Source organism: Lepisma saccharinum, chromosome 4, assembly GCF_977018435.1.
Source record: "Lepisma saccharinum chromosome 4, izLepSacc3.1, whole genome shotgun sequence".
Taxonomy (NCBI): Eukaryota; Metazoa; Arthropoda; class Insecta; order Zygentoma; family Lepismatidae; genus Lepisma; species Lepisma saccharinum.
This window is the reverse complement of record NC_139232.1, coordinates 75,683,170-75,703,884: the sequence shown is the minus strand read 5'-3', so window position 1 is coordinate 75,703,884 and position 20,715 is coordinate 75,683,170. Positions and strand designations below refer to the sequence as shown.

The window sequence follows — 20,715 nt, the reverse complement described above, 5'->3', positions numbered from 1 at the left end:
CAGCAATCAATTGACGTAAATCCTTATTGGTTATTCTGTGTAAAAGAAAGAATCGCATGATAGCCTAAAATTCCTCCTTCAGTCAATTAAATAGAACAATTAGGTACATACCTGTGGAAAATATGTGCAGATTTGAAAGTCATTGCTATTTTAACTGAACTCCAACAAGGCTATACCAAATATTGCTGTTTCCTCTGCGAATGGAATAGCAGAGACAGAGCTTCTCATTTTATTAAAAAGGATTGGCCATTACGTCAAAGTATGGAAACTGGAAATATGAATGTACATAATGAACCTCTCGTTGAATCTGAAAATATTATACTTCCTGCACTTCATATAAAGCTTGGACTGATCAAAAACTTTGTCAAAAAGTTGGATCGATACTCTGTGGTATTCAAATATCTACTTAACAAATTTCCAAAAATCAGTGAACAGAAGATCAAGGAAGGAATTTTTGTGGGCCCTCAAATTCGTCAACTTCACCAGGACGAGATCTTCGAACACCTGCTAAGTGATGTTGAAAAACGTACATGGAGTTCTTTCGGAGAAGTCTCCAACAATTTCTTGGGAAACAAACGTGCTGAAGACTATGAAAAACTTGTAAATAATTTGGTTTCATCGTATCAAAAAATGGGTTGCAATATGTTCCTTAAATTGCATTTTCTACTCTCATCTCAATTTCTTCCCGAAAAGTTGTGGGGAGGTAAGTGATGAACACAGTGAGCATTTCCACCAACAAATATCTGTAATGGAGAAAAGATACCAAGGGAAATGGAGTAGAGGAATGCTTGCCGACTATTGCTGGACAGTAACCAGGGACGATGCTGAACTTCACTACAAGAGAGAAGCAAAGAGGAAGCGGATTTAATCCCACGTAAGTAGTAAAGAACACACCATACAGTAGTATAGTAGAAAATAATTATTTTGTGATTAATGTAAAAACTATGATTCATGAATTTAATTGGAAAGGCAGATGGAAATGTGCCCACGTTTTTTACTGTTCGCATAATACAGTTCAAGCGTAAAAGTCACATGCACATCAAGCATACGTCATTCCACTACGTTAGAACATTGGGAAACCCGACTTTTAGACAATACCTCGTATAATTCTTAAACCGGAAGTCGAGTGGCATTTTCATTGTCAGTTTCGTGTTCAGCATCATGGATTGATAAAGAAAAGTGAATTTTCATCCATGTCGCAAAAAAAAAAATCAAAATTTGTTGACCAGTGTAACCGTTACACTCATGCCAAAGTAGAAGTTGAATCAAGCTAACTTGCCGAGTCCAAGTGGATCCATCCTCGACATTCAAGAAACATGATTAGATGACAATAATGTTATATTTTATGCAATTATTTTACCGTGCAAGCATTCACTTGCTTTGAACTATCCCTTGAAAGCTTCGTGTTATGTAAAAGGGGACCCGCATGTATGCACTGCACTTTGGGCTGAGCACCGAACAAGTGAATATGTTGGGGAAAGGAGAGTAAAGGGGGAGAGGGGTTTGATAAAGCTTTATCCTGGAGTGTCTGCTTCGAAATGATATCCAACACGTAGATCTTGATTTGCAATTTTCAAATTTTCCAAAAGTTGCATTGTGAATATGGAATTCCACTAACAATAGCTGCACCAGACGTTCCTGTACACAAAAATCACCAACATGTTGATCCTTATCGCTTCCTGCACTATCTTCACGGGGCCACATATATTTCCAAACCACACTGACCTTATTACATTTTATACCCAACATAATTCTCAAATTACGAGGGTAGTTCAATAAAGAATGGTCCTGAAGTACTTTCAGTGGTGCAATCCTGTTGATTCTTGGTCGAAGCTTTACTCCTTTCCTACATAGGCACTGTGCAGATTTACCCACTGATGTGTGATGTTAGAGATACCGTTTCTGTATAGTCTTGATCTGGTCTTTGAACCATTACCGTTGCAGAAATGGTTGTCTCGAGTCAGGGAACTGGGTACCAAGGGGGCAATTTGAGGAAAGGAAAGAAGTAGTCTGTGTAAAAATCGGGTAAGTATGATGTGTTGGACAGCACTTCATAGCCACACATGTCCACTTGGCTTTGTTGTTACGTCAGAGAGTCTAGGTATTGTCTTGAAGCAGTCTCACACCTTTGGAGACCAGGCCAAGCCTACGTGTTCTGATTTTCTACCGTAATTGATGGGAGTAAGTTGGTGTAATATATATCTGTAATTGTGGTACATTTCAGCATGTAGTCAAGCCATTATTACGCTTTCCTGATTCGACAACAGTCGGCAGTACCTTCTTGCAGAGCTTGGACCCATGCCTGCTTGGGGGAGGGGAGGAACAGGACGTTGCCATTCCTGTGGCTGCCTTTTACGTTCACGGTCAAATCGATGTACGCAGCCTTCATCCTGTGTGGTTAGACGACAGAAAACGTCTTTCACAGCCCTCTGAAAAACTGTCATAAATCTGGATCTCGATGTCTGTATATGGAGATGATCATTAATGACTATTTCCACTGAACCCACACTAATCTTCACTTCCTGGAATAAGTCGTGCACAGATATCTGGCGATCCTCAATTACTAACGACACATCTCTTGTAATTGTAATAGGCCTGTCATAATGGCTGAACGAAGACGGCCTGGAATGAGCTGAGATTCAACCGCTGTCTGCCACATCTAAAATGTCTACGCCAGTGCTTCATCCTTATTAGGGATGGCCACACTTGTTCGAAAAATTCAAAATAGAAAAATCATTTTTTCGAAAACGAAAAAAGAAGTACGAAAATGTTTTCGAAAATAGAATTTCTTTTGAAAAACGAAAAATTTTTGGAGATACGAAAAACGAAAATTTTTCAATAATTAAAAACTCGAAAGACAAAAGAAGAAAAAACTTGGAAAAGGTAAAAACTTTTATATAAACAAAAAGGGTGGAAACGAAAAAAGGAAAAATTTACGAAAACCTAAATATCGAAAAATTTCACTTCCGATAATCGAAAAACATTTTTTTCCATCCCTAATCTTTATATACAGCAGTATTTATTTCTCCTTCAAGAACAGACACCAGAGTACATGGTTTTATCTTCCTCCATGAAGCTACTTCCTCGCACGTTCAGCTCTACAGCAGAAAAAACAAACGAGACGCAGGGCTGCAATTTTCTAGTGTTAGTACACATATATGTATCATACTTCACACCAAATCTCATTACAATACGAGGGTTAATTAAGTCCATGTGTGTAGGTGTGTAACAGGGTCGGGGGGGGGGGGGGGGGAGCAACTGCACCGCGGCTAGAACGAATAAAGAAATAAAACTAATTATAAACTCTTCCCTTCTGTCATATTGACTACCTAAATATGCGTGTGCCAGAAACATTCACGTCATTGCCTTTGAATTATTAGCGAGCACATACTTGGACTCCTGGATTACTGGGGGAAAGGGGGATCGATCCTGGCGATCGTGCGGTGATACAATTTTCATTACATTCGGAGAAAATAGCCACACGAGAATATGAAATATTGCAACAGACGGATAATGAATAAGTTCCATTGCAATCATGTGAACGTCGAAAACTTATTTCCTGATATTCTCCACACCGGCGAGGAAAAGTTGCCTGAAGTGAGAGGACGAATTCATCGTAATATGACTTTTCCTTATTTAATATACCTTTAGAGAAGTATTCACTATGTTCAAAAAACAGCGTAGCACTAACATTGGGCGGTAAATAGCAAAAAATACGGCACATGTGCGGAATCCTATGACTCGATCTATTTCGGGGTTTACGATGCATTATTTAGCTATCATCATATAATCGCATTTTTACATATGCCTCACCAAACTTGAGTTAAAATTTAATCTTTCATTGTTCTCGCATTAAATTTAGCGTTGGCCCATTGGGCAAGAAAAAGAATCTGGCAATCGAAAAACTGGCTGTGATACGAAGTCGTAATGAAATTACATTACTATCCCTGGAATCGGAAAACTTGAAGTCGCCAGATTTGAAAGTGAAGCAGGCCGATTTATTAAACTTTATCGGGATAACATAGTTATTAAACCCCGTTACCATGTGCAGCTATGAATGGCATTCTTCCAGAAAAGTGGATCAGTCATTCCTACGCCTCTCCTTTCTCTTGCTTCAAGACCGTCGTCGTATGTCCTGCATGTAGTTTTCCTTTTCGGCTATGTGAAAAGTCTTTGTGTTTGCCACTACTGTCCTGTGTAATAAATGATCTAAATGAATACGTGAGGTATGGCTACTGTGACGCAGCGTATGCTGGTGGGTGTTTGTGGATGCTCATGTACGTTCATCGGGTCAGGACTACAATTTAGAGTGAAATATGAATCGCCTGTGCAATATCCTCCACCGGGGATCTTTTGATTACAATTTGGAAAGAACTTGAATATCGGTTTTGGACGTTTTCTCACATGACCAGTGGTAGTGCGCACAGTGTTTTCCGTTATCATAATCATTGTCACTCCTTTGTCAAACTTTCTAACGGAACACTGGACCACAAACCTGGACACTTTTATAAGATAAATTCAGAAGAAATTTACAAATATTAGGTGAAGAAACACTAAATTTTGAACATAGTTTACAAACGTCTCTGTTGGTAAGGCTGGGATATTCATCGACGCGATTAACCTGAAGATTTAGAAAAAATGACATCAAATATTCAAATACAAATAAACAAACAGTCCGTTCCCCCCATTTGTTCTAACTGTGAATGAGCGACTGGGCACTGACTCAAAACTGCACGAACATTCGCCTGGATAGAAATTACTTGATTTGCAAAAAGTAAGTGTAGAAATAAACCATTCTTATTTTTAAAAAATCTACAAAATGTTCACGAAAATTCCAGGATTTCCCAGAATTGCAGAACAAACAGCTGACATGTGAATTCTCCAAGAGTGGCGTGTTCACCGCTCCTCACAGCATCTTCCCTCCTTCACCGAGATATACTGCATCAAGGAGGGATTACACAGCGATGATGTAAACTTCGTCCGAATTCGACAGGAAGGTGAAGTCGAAGAAAGAAAACAGACAACAAAGTTAACAGTGTGCATTAAGACACATAAATGAAATCAATACGAGGCAATGAAAATTCTGTTTAAGCTACTTAAGCATATGCTTGAATTTTTGTTCGTGCGGATTTGCTTCATATTGATTGCTATGGTTGGTACCTTTCAATTTCGAACTTGACTATATGGATCTCCGAGGGAGTAGGGATGGCCAGATCCGGTCCGGTTGGTTTCGGATCCTAAGGATCCGGATCCTAAAATTTTTCGGATCCGGATCCGCGGATCCGGAATTTTCAGATCCGAATCCGGATTCGGTACTTTTGGATCCGGATCCGGAATTTTCGGATCCGGATCCGTTTTGCCATCCCACATGCGCTTCTTTGTAAAGTAAGAATGTGCTTATAACATATTGTTACCTGCTAATATACATATATATATATATAATATACATACACACACATATATATATAGTGTGTGTGCTCGTGCGCGATTTGTAATTAATTAATACACTTACAAGGGAGGTCTAAGTCTCCCCCTCCGATTTCCATGAAACTTGCAGGACCCAAATGAAGAAATACGTGTTTTTTTTGTTTCGGCAAAAAATTTGATCTAGGGGGCAACCGAAACAAAAAAACACGTATTTCTTCATTTGGGCCCGTTTATACACACACCTGCCAAGTTTCATATGGAAATCGGAGGGGGACACAGGGGGCAGATCCCCACTTCAATTTGTCCTCATCTTGACAATTGAGTGGGTTTCGCCCTGTAAATCCGTTTTTTAGCTGAAACAAAAAAAAAACACGTATTTCTTCATTTGTGCCCGTTTATACACACACCTGCCAAGTATCATGGAAATCGGAGGGCGACACAGGGGTCAGATCCTCAATTCAATTTGTCCTCACCTTGACATTTGAGGGGGTTTTGCCCCCTAAAACTGTTTTTTAGCTGAAACAAAAAAACACGTATTTCTTCCATTGGGCCCCACTATACACCTGCCAAGTATCATGGAAATCGGAGGGGGACACAGGGGTCAGATCCTCACTTCAATTTGTCTTCATCTTGACATTTGAGGGGGTTTTGCCCATAAAACCGTTTTTTCAGCTGAAACAAAAAAACACGTAATTCTTCCTTTGGGCCCCACTATACTGCCAAGTTTCATGGAAATCGGAGGGGGATACTTAGATAACCTCCCTTGTTAGTCTTACACTTTGTAATTATTTAACACTGCATATATTATAATGTTTTATTTTAATTTGAAGAACTGTAACTGTAGAACAATTGTATAATTTTTGTATAACATTTCGATCTTGTTATATGTGTTAAAGGTTTCATCCTGGAATGGAATGTCTCACATTTATGTGTGTTTTAATTTCCAATACATTCGAATGAATACATATTCGTTTCAATGGCATTTACAAAATCACCTCTGACATGTGTGCACGAGTGTGTTAGCCGATGTGTAGCAAAGTATTTTAGGAACAACACTTGAAAAAAATTCTTGTAGGACTAACGAAAAATTTCTTTGTAATCGAAGATAATAATACCTTTTAAGGTGTGGTATTATTATAATGGGATTGAGATACGAAACTCTCGGATCCGGATCCAGATCCGAATCTTTCGGATCCGGAACTCTCGGATCCGGATCCAGATCAGGAACTTTCGGATCCGGATCCAGATCCGAAACTTTCAGACCCGGATCCGGTACTTTCGGATCCAGATCCGGATTTTTCGGATCCGGATCCGTTTGGCCATCCCTAGAGGAGAGGCTGTTGCCACCTGGAAAATGAATATGCGCCAAAATAATATATTTAATGCATCTACAAGGGTCGTTCAAGGTTGACCGGGATTTTCGTACGTAAAAAATCGATGAATAGCCGGATCATGATGAAACGTGCGGGTGACGTAATGTATTCCTTCGCGAGTAACTAGCGACCGGCATGACGTATTTCGCGCATGCGCAGCAGTTGCAGCGAACATGGCGGCAAGTAGTGTGTCTGTGGCTGTGGAGCAGCGGTGTGTAATCAAATTTCTCGTGAAGGAGAAAGTGAAACCAGCTGAGATTTTCAGACGATTGCAAGCACAGTATGGTGAACAAACGATGTCGCGGACAAGAGTGTACGAATGGTGTGAGCAGTTTCGCGAAGGACGGGAGCTGGTGACAAATGAAGCGCATGGACACATTCGCCCGACTGCAGTCACACCAGTGAATATCGCACGTGTTGAGCAAATGATTCTCGAGAACCGGCGAGTAACAGTGCGGGATATTGCTGCCGAGGTGAATATCAGTGTCGGGAGTGTTGAGACAATCATTCACGACCACTTACGCTTCCGCAAAATCTGTGAAAGGTGGGTTCCCCGCCAGCTGACATTCGATCAGAAGTGGACACGCAGGACGGTCTGTGAACAGCTTCTGAATCGGTTTCGAGCAGAAGGTGATGAATTGTTGCAATCCATAATCACGTGTGATGAAACATGGTTGCACAATTCAACCCCAGAGATCAAAAGACGCAGCATGGAGTGGCGGCATAAAGGTCCCCCCAAGAAAAGCAAAACGCAGCCGTCCGCTGGAAAGATCATGGCAAGTGTCTTCTGGGACATGAAGGGCGTTATCCATGTGGATTTTCTGGACAAAGGGAGCACGATTAATGCCCAGTATTACTCCACATTGTTGAGTGGTGCTGTACGAAAGTCCATTCGCAAGAAAAGACCTGGGATGTTGTCTGGAAATGTCATTCTTCTCCATGACAATGCCCGCCCTCACACGGCTAATGTGACAACAACAACTCTGGCCGACATGCGCTGGGAAGTTCTGCCCCATCCCCCCTACAGCCCGGATTTAGCCCCCAGTGATTATCATTTGTTTGCACCCCTTAAAGACCATCTGGGAGGGAAGAAATTCACGACAGACGAAGCACTGCGGAGCGATGTCCTCCAGTGGCTACGACAACAACCAAGTTCTTTCTACGCCAAAGGAATTCGGGAGCTGCCAGAACGATGGCAACGGTGCCTCGGCGCGCACGGAGAATACTTTGAAAAACTGACATACTTTGGTGTTTCTTCTGCTACCTATTTCCTCTGCAGAAATAAAAGTCCCGGTCAACCTTGAACGACCCTTGTAATTTGACCCTGATGGAGTAATGGTAGCGCAGTCGCCTTGTAATCAAGAGGAGCCAGGTTCGATACTCTGTGGAGGCACATAGTGATTCGGATCCCACTTTAAGCTGTAGTTCCAGTTCCGATTAGCCTATCTGTGCATAAGTAGGCTTACAACTCATATTGAAAATTCAAACACAATAATTTTAATTAATTGTTATAAGGAACTAATAATTGCGTGTACTGCAGGTTGTTGCAAAAATACGATTTCTTCACAAATGTGACAGTGTTTGGGGAAGGAAAGGCCTTGATTGCTCTCCCTCCACCTATAAAATATTCCTTGCTTGTCCTCGAAAAAAATCCTGTGGGTGCCGTGCTTGGATACAACATCGGTTTTACAAGGTAATGAAGCAATATCATAGTGCTATCCGGAGGTGCCTTCTACACATTATAATGCTTGTCCTTTGCAAATTTTATTCTAATATATAGTTAAGTATTCGATATCTGCACGTTCCTGCTACAATAGACATGGGAGTCAAATTCGTTACAATTCTCTGACACTACTGAATTTGCGTTCTCCTCCGTGGCCGTGCGGTCTACGGCGCTGTGCTTTAGACTCCCGACTGCGGGACGGCATGGGTTCGAGTCCGCCTGGGTTCAGTCTCTGGGTTCTCGGCCTGTGTATAGGGCCTGTGGCGGGTTACCACCGTGAGGAAAATGGGGAGCTACGAGTAAGTAGCGTAACCCGGTCTCGGAAATCTATAACGGCTGGGTATTCGACGTGCTGACCCCACGTCACCTCATTACCGGTTCAAGATCTCCACACCTCTAAGTAGGATTGTGGGAGAGAGACTGGCAGCCGGGAGATCGGCCTAGGCCCTTCAAGGGCTGTCGAGCCACGGGTTATTTATCATGTTATCTACTGAATTTGCTCTTGCTTACAATCGTGCATGGTATGCTATTTGATGTGTAAGTGTGTGTGTGTGTGTGTTCCTTCACGAAAACACATTTCTTAAAAGTGATATTTCATATTTTGGTGGTGTACATTTAGATCTCTGCTAGTTCTTTAGTATACAACAATAAAATTTATTCTAGGAGTAGTACTAGTAGAGTCAGTCTATATAAGATATTTTATACCAAGTTATAAAACATGTTATATCTTTAAAATACTAGAACTGGACTAAGCAATCAAAAAATGTACATGGTGCGAGTACTGTTGCACAAAAATAAATCATGAGAAACTGCTTTTAGAAACCAACGATACTATAAAACCGCAGAATTAAGACTGAACGTGGCTAAAGTGCGTTTGTTTATTTACAGTACAAATTTCAAATGCATTTGCTACTGCCAGAATTCTGTTTCATGAACATCCATCTGAACTTCTGTTGTTCTTCTTCTTATGGCGCTACAGTCCACTGATGAACCTTGGCCTCCTCTGTGATTTGTCTCCATCTATCTCTACCTTTTGGCACAACTTTCCAATTTCTATACTGCAGCTTCCGAACATCCTCATCCACTCCATCCATCCATCTTAATTTAGGCTTTCCTCGCTTCCTTTGTCCACCTGGGCTATCTAACATCACTCTCTTTGCAGGGTCACTATCACTCATGCGAGTCACATGGCCTGCCCATCTTAACCTTGCCGCCTTTATTACACCAACAACTGTTGGTTCTTGATATAAGTCGTAGAGCTCCTTATTAAATCGCTTTCTCCATTTTCCATTCTCACATACTGGTCCCAATATTCTTCGTAATATCTTTCTTTCAAAGATCTCTACCAGCTGTTCATATTTTCTTGAACTGGGAACTTCTGTTGTCACTATCGGTAATTTCTTGAATCACTTAGGCCTTAATATCTTTAATACTAATTTCCAATGGTATGCCCCTTCTTTTCCGTTTAATGAGCATTGCTTGTATGAGCATTTCTAAATGCAGTTTCATTTTCATGGCAAAATATCAAAGAAATATCTAGTGGCATATATTTACAAAATTCTGAACAAATGTTGCTATTTCATGTCGGGATCAGTGAGCTAGCGGTTTTCACATCCGCCATACCTATAACGGATAGTTTTTTTTTTCTTCTGTGATACCAGATTCTGTCGGTGAAATTATAACTGATCGTATATGAATGCTATTGCTGACTTTTGGAAAATCGGTTGACTTCCCAACTCCCAAAGTCGTTAGTTTTCTCCTCGGGAGCAATCTCACGGCAACTCCTAAGCATATCGTAAGTCAGCGACCACTGGCCATTCTACTTCACGATATTTGCAGTCAGTCCATAAGAATAGTGGTTTTGTAGTTAAATCCATATAAAAGTCTGGCCTCCAGGATAGTGTAATCTGTCGCCTTGTAATCTGGTGGAGACAGAATGCATGATGGATCGGATCTTACTTCAAACTGTAGGCCCAGTCCCAATTAGCATATTTGGGTCCCGGGTTCGATTCCCGGTGGAGGCACATAGTGGTTCGGATCCCACTTTCAACTGTAGGTCCAGTCCCGATTAGCCTTACTGTGCATAAAGTGGACTTAAAACAACAAATCAATCCAATCCAATTAGCATATTCGGGCTAACTTTAATACAAAATCCAAGTGTTATTCCTCGATTTACCGGATAATTTTTATAAATTTGAATTCTGTATTTTTATGGTGTAAAAAATCAGGGGCGTGGACGGAGGACTACACCCCCCTCCCTTTCCCGTCCGCACTTTCGAGACGTCTAAACCTAACAGCAAATCGTCGATCAAAAAGATCAAAAAACGATTACCGCCCCCTTGAAGCGTTTAAAAGCACAATAAATAGTCAATTAACAAACCAGTAAATAAATGACATCCTTGAGCATCTAAAGGTGGCGACCACCTGCCCCATTAAGCGATCACCCCGAAAACGACTTCATAACTAGGATCTAGACCAGGGATCGAAATGGACCAGAGAGGACCGGAACGATGTTCCGCGTGAATATCTGGAACCTTTCCGTTCCGTCTCGTCACTGTCGTAATTGGAGACAAAAAACAGACAACAGTCCCGTACCGAGTCCTGGCCTTGACTATAAAAGGTCATCCATCCTGCACACACTTTTGAGTATTAAACTGCACATGATATAACGAGACAACAACATAAGATGATTTCAAGTTCATATGTTGATACGAATTCTGTTATATGCCATGTCACGTCCTTGTGACATTCTCTACAACAGCTAAGACAATCTAAAAGGAGGTGGAAGAGTCAGTTGCGTTGGCGGGGAGTAAGAGCTTTTACTCCCCGCCAACGTAACTGACTCTTCCACCTCCTTCTTTTCTCCATCCACATGTTACACTGACTTGTTGACAAACACGAAACAAGTAGCATTGTATATCTTTGCCGTTGTTGACTGTTTATTTTCAAGTTCGTGAATAAGTTTGTGCAGAATTCGAGTTTCCGCCGTTTAGAATGGATGTTGGTTAGCAGTGGTTAGGGCAGCCTCCCTATAGGGAGTGCACGAAGGAAACAATAAAAGAAAACTGAACAGACTACGGTAGATCCAAATTAAATAGAGTATACAGTAAAATCACGCTTCGAACAACCTTCGTGACAAACGCGTGATGAATCGAACGGTGCAAATAGAGGTGTTGCATAAGACAATAAGAACAACAACAACGAAAACAAACATTGTGAGGCTCCAAAACCCATTCTCTAACCATACATTACAGGGATGCTCAAACTAAGGCCGCCAAGGTATTTTATATAATCCGACTTTGTAATTATAAAACTTATCTTTAGTGTAAATAAAAATTAATACAGTCTGCTCGATCGGCCTCACAGCCCCAGTACATGTAAAGTCTAGACGCCCACGGTCATGTAGAGCTGATTCGTTTTACCCAAATTCATAAACAATGCAGCAACCTAACAAGATATTATCTTTTCTTTTTTAGTTTTAAGTCCACTTTATGCACATATAGGCTAGTAGGGATCGAACCTACAGTTTAAAGTAGGATCCGAACTACTATGCAACGTGCCTCCACCGGGTATCGAACCCGGTATCCTTGATTGCAAGACGACGACGTTACCACTACGCCATCGGGGAGGCTGGAAAGATATTTCGTAACAGAATATGACTCCACATCAGCGGTGACTCGTGATAAAAATATTTAGTGGTTCTGCAAATAATAATATAAATTGTAAGCAGGGTGGAATTTTAACAGGGATGATGGCAGGGATGCTACCCCCTCCCCATCCTCCCGGTCGATACTGAAGTTGTCCCCTCCCTGGAAAGTTTTTAAATACCACACTGATTTTTGTAAGTACTATAAAAGTAAAAATTTGGTTATAAAATCCAAATCATAAATTAGTGGTCTTGCAATCTAATGATAAAACACGCCATTTTAATAGAGAAAATTAAATTTAGAACTTCATACAAACATCTTTTGTACAGGAACTCCAAACCTAAGACAAATTCATATAACGTTTTCGCGTTATTTACGTAAGCAATACGAATGGCAACGCCGTTCAGATCTGTACATCCTGCAGATCTAATTGATTATTATGCGGAAAGTGAATATTCTAAATTGCAGGATAAAATTGTATTGGGTTAGGGCGTCAAGTGATTTGCAGCTCAAAACGACACTGGAAAGGCCGGCGAATAGACTTCTTCATGCTGGAATATCTAATACCTGCCTAAGAAGATCTATTGATATATAATTTTGCTTCTTATGCTATGTTATGCCAAGTTTCCTTACTAAATATTTTCTTTATAATTTGGTGCTTGTGCTCCACACATAATTTCATCCGTCTTCTTAAAAGAGTTTTGAGGTGTTGCGTGTCATATTTCTCATGGACACGACACTGAAAAGACTTCACGGTCAAGGGCAGCGTTCCGAAAACTAGACTTCACATTTTCCGCTGGTAATCTTCGTAAGACACCTGTTTGGAAATATCAATATACATCCAGAAGAAAAGTTCTCAGAAAAAAGAATTGCCTGTCTGTCTCTGAACTCGCCAGTTTATATCATCACTTATTTCGCATCTGTATTTATCGATTTGTTAAATGGCGAATACTGTTGTAAGCCGAATTGCACAAGGAGTGTGGCGTGCAATAACAAGGGGACAGAATTTCGTTCTTGAAGTTTATCACTGATATATTTTTCACTTATATAGCGTTATTTTTTATACAGAGTCAATGAGGGACACGTCACTGCCTAGAAAGAAAAGTGCACCCCACCCCCATATGGGCGCCATCGTGGATGTGTGTATGCAAGTTTCTATTTATTTATTTTAACCTGAGCATCTGAAAGGAGCATTCAATTTCTCGCAAGGGTTAAATTACATAAACAGCCACTTCCTTTACTTGTAATTTACAGTATCCGCAACAGAGACCACACTTAAAAAATGACGGGGAGGGAGGAGTGCTCATTTTTACTTAGGTTAATATACCTGATTATGCTTGTTACCACGAGATAACTTATTCTCATTTTAGTTTCAAAAAATCTCGTAATCGTTGTCAAAGTAACAGTGAAAGACTGTCACATCTTTTTACTTCATTTATGGTTTTAATAAATTATCGTCAAGAAAAAGTCAAACAGCACAAAGAACACCATAATCCTCGACAAAATTACTGCTTTTCGAAATACAACGCAGAACTATTTTTTGCCCTTGTGTGGTGTCACGAAGGACCCGTAAACTCAGTTACACAGAATGATTAACTAAAATTACCAGACAGCGAATAAGTACACTTTTACGTAATGCAAATAGACACAGTCTGCATTATGCATGTATGTAAACAATTAATATTTTAAATTACCAGAAATTTACAAAATGCACACCAATAGCGATGTGGAATTTATATTTTGAAAGTTATTTATTTCATAATGAAGAAGTTTTCTCGGGATATCAGCCAGGTTTTCCGGAAATCACCTAGCTGATATCTTGAGAATCTTTATCATTCACCGCCAGTGAAGCTTCAGAAATTATTTATTTCACACTTGTTGTTTTAAATCAAGACTTAATTCTTTTTTATGTGTATAATGAAGATGGCACCGAAGAAAACTTTCAAAAAGGAGAGAGAGAGAAGGTAGTTTGATCCATAAGTGTAACTGATCCTTGTAAACAATATGAATGCTGGATTGCCCTGTGGAGAAGAAAAAGGATATAATTTTATATTCCTCCACAGTTTTTCACGTTAAGAGCTCAGTTGAAGTAAAACTGACAACTAAATGTACTTATGTAATTATAACCACGCCTTGAGCACTCAAGTTTCTGCGACTAGCCTCTGTCTACTGAAATACGGAATTTACGAAGTTCATATATACATTAACGTATATATATTTCAATGCTGTCTAAATGATGATCATCGATATTGAAATGGATAAATGAACGAACGAATGAAAATCTTCGGCAAAAGTCCCATCATTCAAGTTCCAACACAACAGTCGTCCATGATGTTACGGGCACACTAGTGAAGATAATGCATGGATAAAAGTCTTTTTAACCTTTAATGTAACAACCTTAATTATGAGCACGGCTCAGAAGTTGATTACTCCAAAATTATTTTTAAAAAATGAGTCCCATCATTCAAGTTCCAACACAACAGTCGTCCAAAAAACTTCCCTTAAAATTGTACGAAAATAACCCAATATAATTTTCAAAAACACATTAAAGTTACTCAGACATTAAAGTGTTTGCTTGAATTTTCATAAAATATTTTTAAAAATCACAATATTTGTGAAAATTTGAGAAGTTCGACACAGGAGAATTAATTTTTTTACGTTGTTGAATTTTGGGATATACAAATACCATTAAAATGCACATGACGTAGGAAAAATGTAGTTAAGAAAACTAAAAAAATAATAACAGTGCAATAAAAAGTACAAAAACAACTGAACCACAACCAATAAGCCAAAGATGCAAAACAAAAATAAGTTTTTTTGGTTCTAACTGAAACGAAAGGGACCACTATTATGTTTAGTATAGTTTTTCGGCAGCATCGATCAATGAGCGAATTAAATGTCCATATGTCATGGAACAAAATTAAGACCTTTCTTTTATTACACAGTATTATCAGCTGAATATGTAGAGAACATTTGTGAAAGGACAAACGTAAACTTTCGTTTGTAGACACAAACAGAAAAAAGAAATGAGTCTCCGAAATCAAAAGCTAATATAGAGAAATTCAGGAAGGTAAATACAATTCATTTTACCCTGGTTGCACCGAACTAGTGTTGCCCACCAGACGAGACTTTGGCCTGTCTCGTCTCGTGGAAATGCTGTCTCGTCTCGAAAATATTCGTTTGTCTCGGGACACATGATCAATCTCGTCTCGTCTCGAATTTTTAAAAGCCTGTCCCGTCTCGTCCCGTGGGCAACACTACACCGAACTCGACTGACTTTTCTCGTTGCGATTACTTCCTCCTGCTGACGTAAAGGGAGGACAACAGTTCTGCAGCAAGAATAAAACAAGACGCATTGTTTCAACAGAAATAGCTGACACAGAACCCACGAGTATATTTTTATCCCGTAACTTTCGACACAAGTGGTCGTTCGATTGGCCTCCTGTTTACACGGTGACCACCACACAACACCAACATCCGCACAAAAAGATTCTTTTCGGGTTAATTTTATGCGCTCAGGCTAATCAGAAGTTAACTTCAGTCAGATTTATTTGGTGTTCGAACTACTAATATATGCACCCACCTGCAAGGATACGATATAGGCTTCAGCATTTGGCTATTGGGGAGGTCCAATAATATCTATCATGTTCACAAAGTTCTCCATTTCACCTGTCAGCCCCGATCCACCAACCCCTCCCTCTAAAAAAAAAAAAAAAAAAAAAAAAAAAAAAAAGAGCTTGGAGATGGTTTCCAGGGAAAATGTAACTCCCCTGAATTAAAATATGCAAAATATTTGTTTTTAATACAGGTTATTAAAAGGGAACGCATTACAATAAGTAAACTAGCTACCAAAACTATTTCAATTTAAAAAATAATTGATAAGACTTCGAGAACTGCCGACGTTTGAAACATACGGACGATAAGGATTTTATTCAGAATTCAATCCTCTCGTGACGACAATTCATTACTATCAAACTCGTTTAACAAACCCACGATCGGAGGAATTAATATTACTTCACACCAAAATTCGTTCATTTAAAATAGAAATTACGTAAACGCGATTACATGTATCGATTCGTGGAAATACTCGCTTCCTGGAAATGAAAGTACATCCCACGAAGAAATTGAGTGAAATGAATGTCGGGGACAAGGTAGACAAAGGTGTTTTAGTGACATAAACTTACTGTAAAAGAAACACTCTTGTCGATAATTTTCTTCGCTCTTACCTGTTGTAATACCAAACCACATCAGCACACACACGTACACACGAAAATCTGAACACAATACACACCCATGAAAACACTTATTTTGCACTAACGTAAAATGCAAGCGCGTTAGATTATCACTAGCACGCACGTATTCCTTCATACGAGAGCTGAGAATACGTACCAAATTTCTGATTCATGTCGTAACTCTGCGTGCATGAACTGTCACATCCCACTGCCATAGTTGTTTATATCAACTACGTGTTTCTCGAGCGCCGTAGTTCACTGCACTCTGAACCGAACAGCACTTTTCCATCACAAAAGTGTCCGAATACTTTGGAGTCCTAAACACTGCTCATCACAAAATTTTCGATATTACGCGTAATGCTGTCGCACCTTGCGCCTTTCCGCTTTGCGAGAATGCCGTCTCGGCTCTCAATTCCGTGCTCCGTGTCACGTGACACGAGAAGCGCCAATGGCTAGGGTTATGACATAAAGACCCAATCGCCATGCCTAAAATAACATCAAGGTTAAACAGAGTTGCCACACTTCACAGAACGGCGAGGCGCTATTCCGTACGATTACATGATCTCGCGGAGATGCTCAATGCAAAACTATCGCGTGCAAGGTGGAATCAGCGGTGGAAGTTGACGCGTTGTGAGGAAAATGCATGCGTTTGAAAACACGTAGCCCGCACCTCGCAGTGAACGTGTCGGACGGAGCTTCCGTATTGCAGAGTTTCTAGGCTCCCTCGCACTTGTAAAGATTAGTTAAGTTGCACCACTTCGTCTCTATTTCATTACATGCACTTCGGGCGTAACGAGAGATACCAAAATCGGATGCATAGCAACTTGAAGTTGCCAAGTTGCCCGATGCATCACGACTGCAACTATTTTCGCTCTGCCGTTCTCCTCGTTTAATGAAACAGGTTCCTCAACCAAGAAACAGTGGCGTACGTTGTAAAATGGTGCCACGAGTGTGGAAAAATAACCACGTTTCTTCTTCCTCTTTTTGTCATTCGTTTTACGTGCGGATATCTAGAGTTTAAAAGAAATGGATGAAAGGTTCGATATTCAAGCCTTGCCCGCTTTGCTACTCTGTCTAGACTAAGTGGCCAAAATTATGTTAGAACAAAAAGAGTTATTTCATTCATCGTTTAAAACCATGCTGGTGACGTAATCGACTCGTTCATTTTGGCACAAATACAATATGCAACATATTTACGAGTAAAAAATAAAAAAAAAACTAGTTTATTTGAGTGTAACAGTGCCAGTGGCGGGTCCAAAAATGATACTCAAGGAGAGGGGAGGGGGCAAATTTTAATTCTGCACGCCACCGAGAACAGACAATATTCTAATCTATATTTGTTTTGTTTTGTAAAAAAATATAGTACTATAAACTAGAACAGAGGGCCTTCCTGGTGTAGAGATTCTGTATTACATTTGTATTTTTGTTATTTGACGTTGCATTCAGCTACTTTTGGCTGTCGCAACGATGAAGTTGAGTGATGAGTAGATGAACTTGATGAAAGGGCACTCACAACGAACCTCCACGCTCAGGTCGGGACTCGAACCCGGGAACGTCGGTGGCTATAATCAGCAGTGGATCACTTCTGAACGCTCGACCACCGAACCGGCGGTGAGGGAATTCAGATATAGCATTGCGAATATAGGAGTGTTGTGATCGAATCCCGGACAAGGTATAAATGTTGTTTTATTTCATTATCATTATTGATCCAGTTGTCTCGATAAACATTACTGTATAAACATGCGACGTAAAACAGAAAACAATTAAATAAGAATTTACCCTCGAGAAATTCGTTAATCCAGGAAATATGAAAACCCATGAAAAACACATCGCCAATGACAATAAGCATAGTACACGCCACATGACATCTCCTAACTCAAGGGGGTGATGCCTATGACCCTGACACCGTGTTGCCTGCTTTGAATTTCTGAATTCAATTCGCCACAATCACAAGGTCAGATACTAATGACCCAGCTAACCCCTCCCATCTGACAACAACAACAATACCACGTGAGGACTTCTTCCATATCAACCGACTGTTTCGGAAGAGTCGACCTCCTACGTTTCTTTTTTTAGATTTGAGTAAAGTTGAAGTCCTGATTCGAACGCCAGTTAGGTATCTTTGACATAGCTCGAGAGGAAGCCGACCGGACGCGTATCCGGTTTCGAGTCAGCACCTGCTTTTCTGAGAAGTGCTGTTGTCACTTTTACCTGCAGTGTTTAGACGACATCAAACACAAACTGCTACGACGTTACACTACTAAGGTCTCTCCAAATTGTATTAAAAAAATAGCACAACATAATAACACAATCTAGTAAAGATAACAGCAACCTCACGTTATGAAATATATAAAGAAACTGAATTGGCAACATCTCCTTTACTCCGCGTGGACTTGACAAGTACTGTAAGTTCATAAAACGGACGCTATTGGTGGCAAAGGTTTGAGGGGAGGATCTACTGGGCTCCATGTGGACTTGACATGTGGTTGTCAGAGGGAAACTGACCTTTCGGAACTTTCTTTGAAGTGGCGTTCGAATCAGGACTTCAACTATTTAGAAAGAGCCATCTCCCTCTTCGTGCATCAACGCTAGGCAGCGTCTTGATCACTTGGTCTTGCTGTTGAAGGTAAACTGAAGTTTCGGATTAGACAAGTCGTTGATAGGTCTAGTGATAAAAACAAAATCGTGCACACGTTCTAAAACCACACAATTAGGGACCACAGCTGCATCTTAAAAATTCGCCACGTTCATCTTAAAATATAAGGCAGCAATGATCACATAAAACAAAGGGCAGATAAACAACAAGGTAGTGTTAAATAGCTTAGCTGTGATTCCAGAGCAATGGTTTGTCTCACAAACAAGGCGTGTATGGAGGAATATGATGGTAGAGTATTTCTCTACTAATCAACTTTGATCTCAATGTACTTCTTCCATGGATGCTGGAACTTATTTATCCCTTCTGAATGAAGCATTTCCTCTTTCATGTGTAAATAGAGCTCCAGAGAGATATATAAGGGTAAAAAGATAATGAGCAAGTTTTATAATAGTAATGTGTACAAATATGTATTTAATTCACCAAGACACCAAGGCATTGATTCTGTCAGGGAAAAATTTGTTTCAAGTGCCGACAATCAGTCCATTAGAGTTTAGGGCATTTAGGACATGTTGCGATTGTCGACCGTGACAAATCGACGTCCACAATGTGCTTTCGGGGAGGCAGAGCGGATTGTAGACGCAAGGAGCTTTCAAATTCATGCTCTCTTACCTATACACGGAACTTGTTGAGAAAGACATTCGTTGTTTCATGATCAACAAAAAAAACCTACAGGAGAACACGTACATGAGGATTGATTGAGTTGGTGTTTTAAGTCCACTTTATGCACAGTAAGGCTAATCGGGACTGAACCTACAGTTTAAAGTGGAATCCGAACCACTATGTGCCTCCACTGGGTATCGAACCCGGGGCCCCTTGATTACAAGGCAACGACGCTACCACTGCGCCATCTCGAAGGCCCTACGTGCATGAGGAAACCGACGTATTGCATGAAACGTGAAAACAGGGGACAAGAAGGAATACTTTAATTGTTTACAAAGTACGGAAAATTACATGATAAAACTAAAGTAAATGCAAAGTGCAATCCGAACCACTATGTGCCTCCATCGGGTATCGAACCCGGGGACCCTTGATTACAAGGCAACGACGCTACCACTGTGCCATCTCGGAGGCCCTACGTGCATGAGGAAACCGACGTATTGCATGAAACGTGAAAACAGGGGACAAGAAGGAATACTTCAATTGTTTACAAAGTACGGAAAATTACATGATAAAACTAAAGTAAATGCAAAGCATTTAATGTGCTGTTTCTAACATAGATTTGGAGGACATTTGCAAAATTTCTGTAGAAAGAGAAACGTTCACCACAATGCCAAGAGTATTACTAGCACCGGCAATAAAAATGGGACACCTAAACGCACGGCCATGAAAATAGGCGGCTGAGCAGAATTGCGCTGGTGCCATATAATATGGGAAAAGCAAAGAAAGAATGGGACAAGAGTCGCTGGTTCCTGCGCACTGTGTGGCAACGTCAACAGGGGTGCGTTGCCTAGTTCGAGTGTCAGACGGACCTCTCTCCGGGGCACTTTTGTCATCCCTGACATTTCGAGCAAATACTGTCAGTTTGTAGCACATGGATTACAAAGACCAACTCTACAACGAAATCTTTAATTCTCTTAAACCTCCGAACCCACGAGGTTATGTTCTGACGATGCAACAGCGCGAACTTCTGCCACCGCCAAATTTCATGGCCGTGCGT

The 20,715-nt window shown here is 40.4% G+C and overlaps 1 protein-coding gene across 10 annotated transcripts in view; it reads right to left on the bottom strand.

Moving 5' to 3' along the window:
* HDAC4 (histone deacetylase 4) overlaps window positions 1-20,715 on the bottom strand; it is a 153,790-nt gene that overhangs the window by 98,837 nt on the left and 34,238 nt on the right. For 3 of the 10 annotated variants that reach the window (XM_083120772.1, XM_083120780.1, XM_083120773.1), the window contains exon 1: window positions 16,560-16,867. The exons of 2 other annotated variants lie outside the window; for them this stretch is intronic. In XM_083120772.1, the coding sequence (XP_082976898.1) occupies window positions 16,560-16,617 (58 nt within the window). In that variant the 5' untranslated portion in view covers window positions 16,618-16,867. Of the gene's footprint in view, window positions 1-16,559; window positions 16,869-20,715 lie in introns of those variants that run through there. 5 more of the 10 variants (XM_083120774.1, XM_083120776.1, XM_083120781.1 and 2 more) reach the window with 5 other exon arrangements.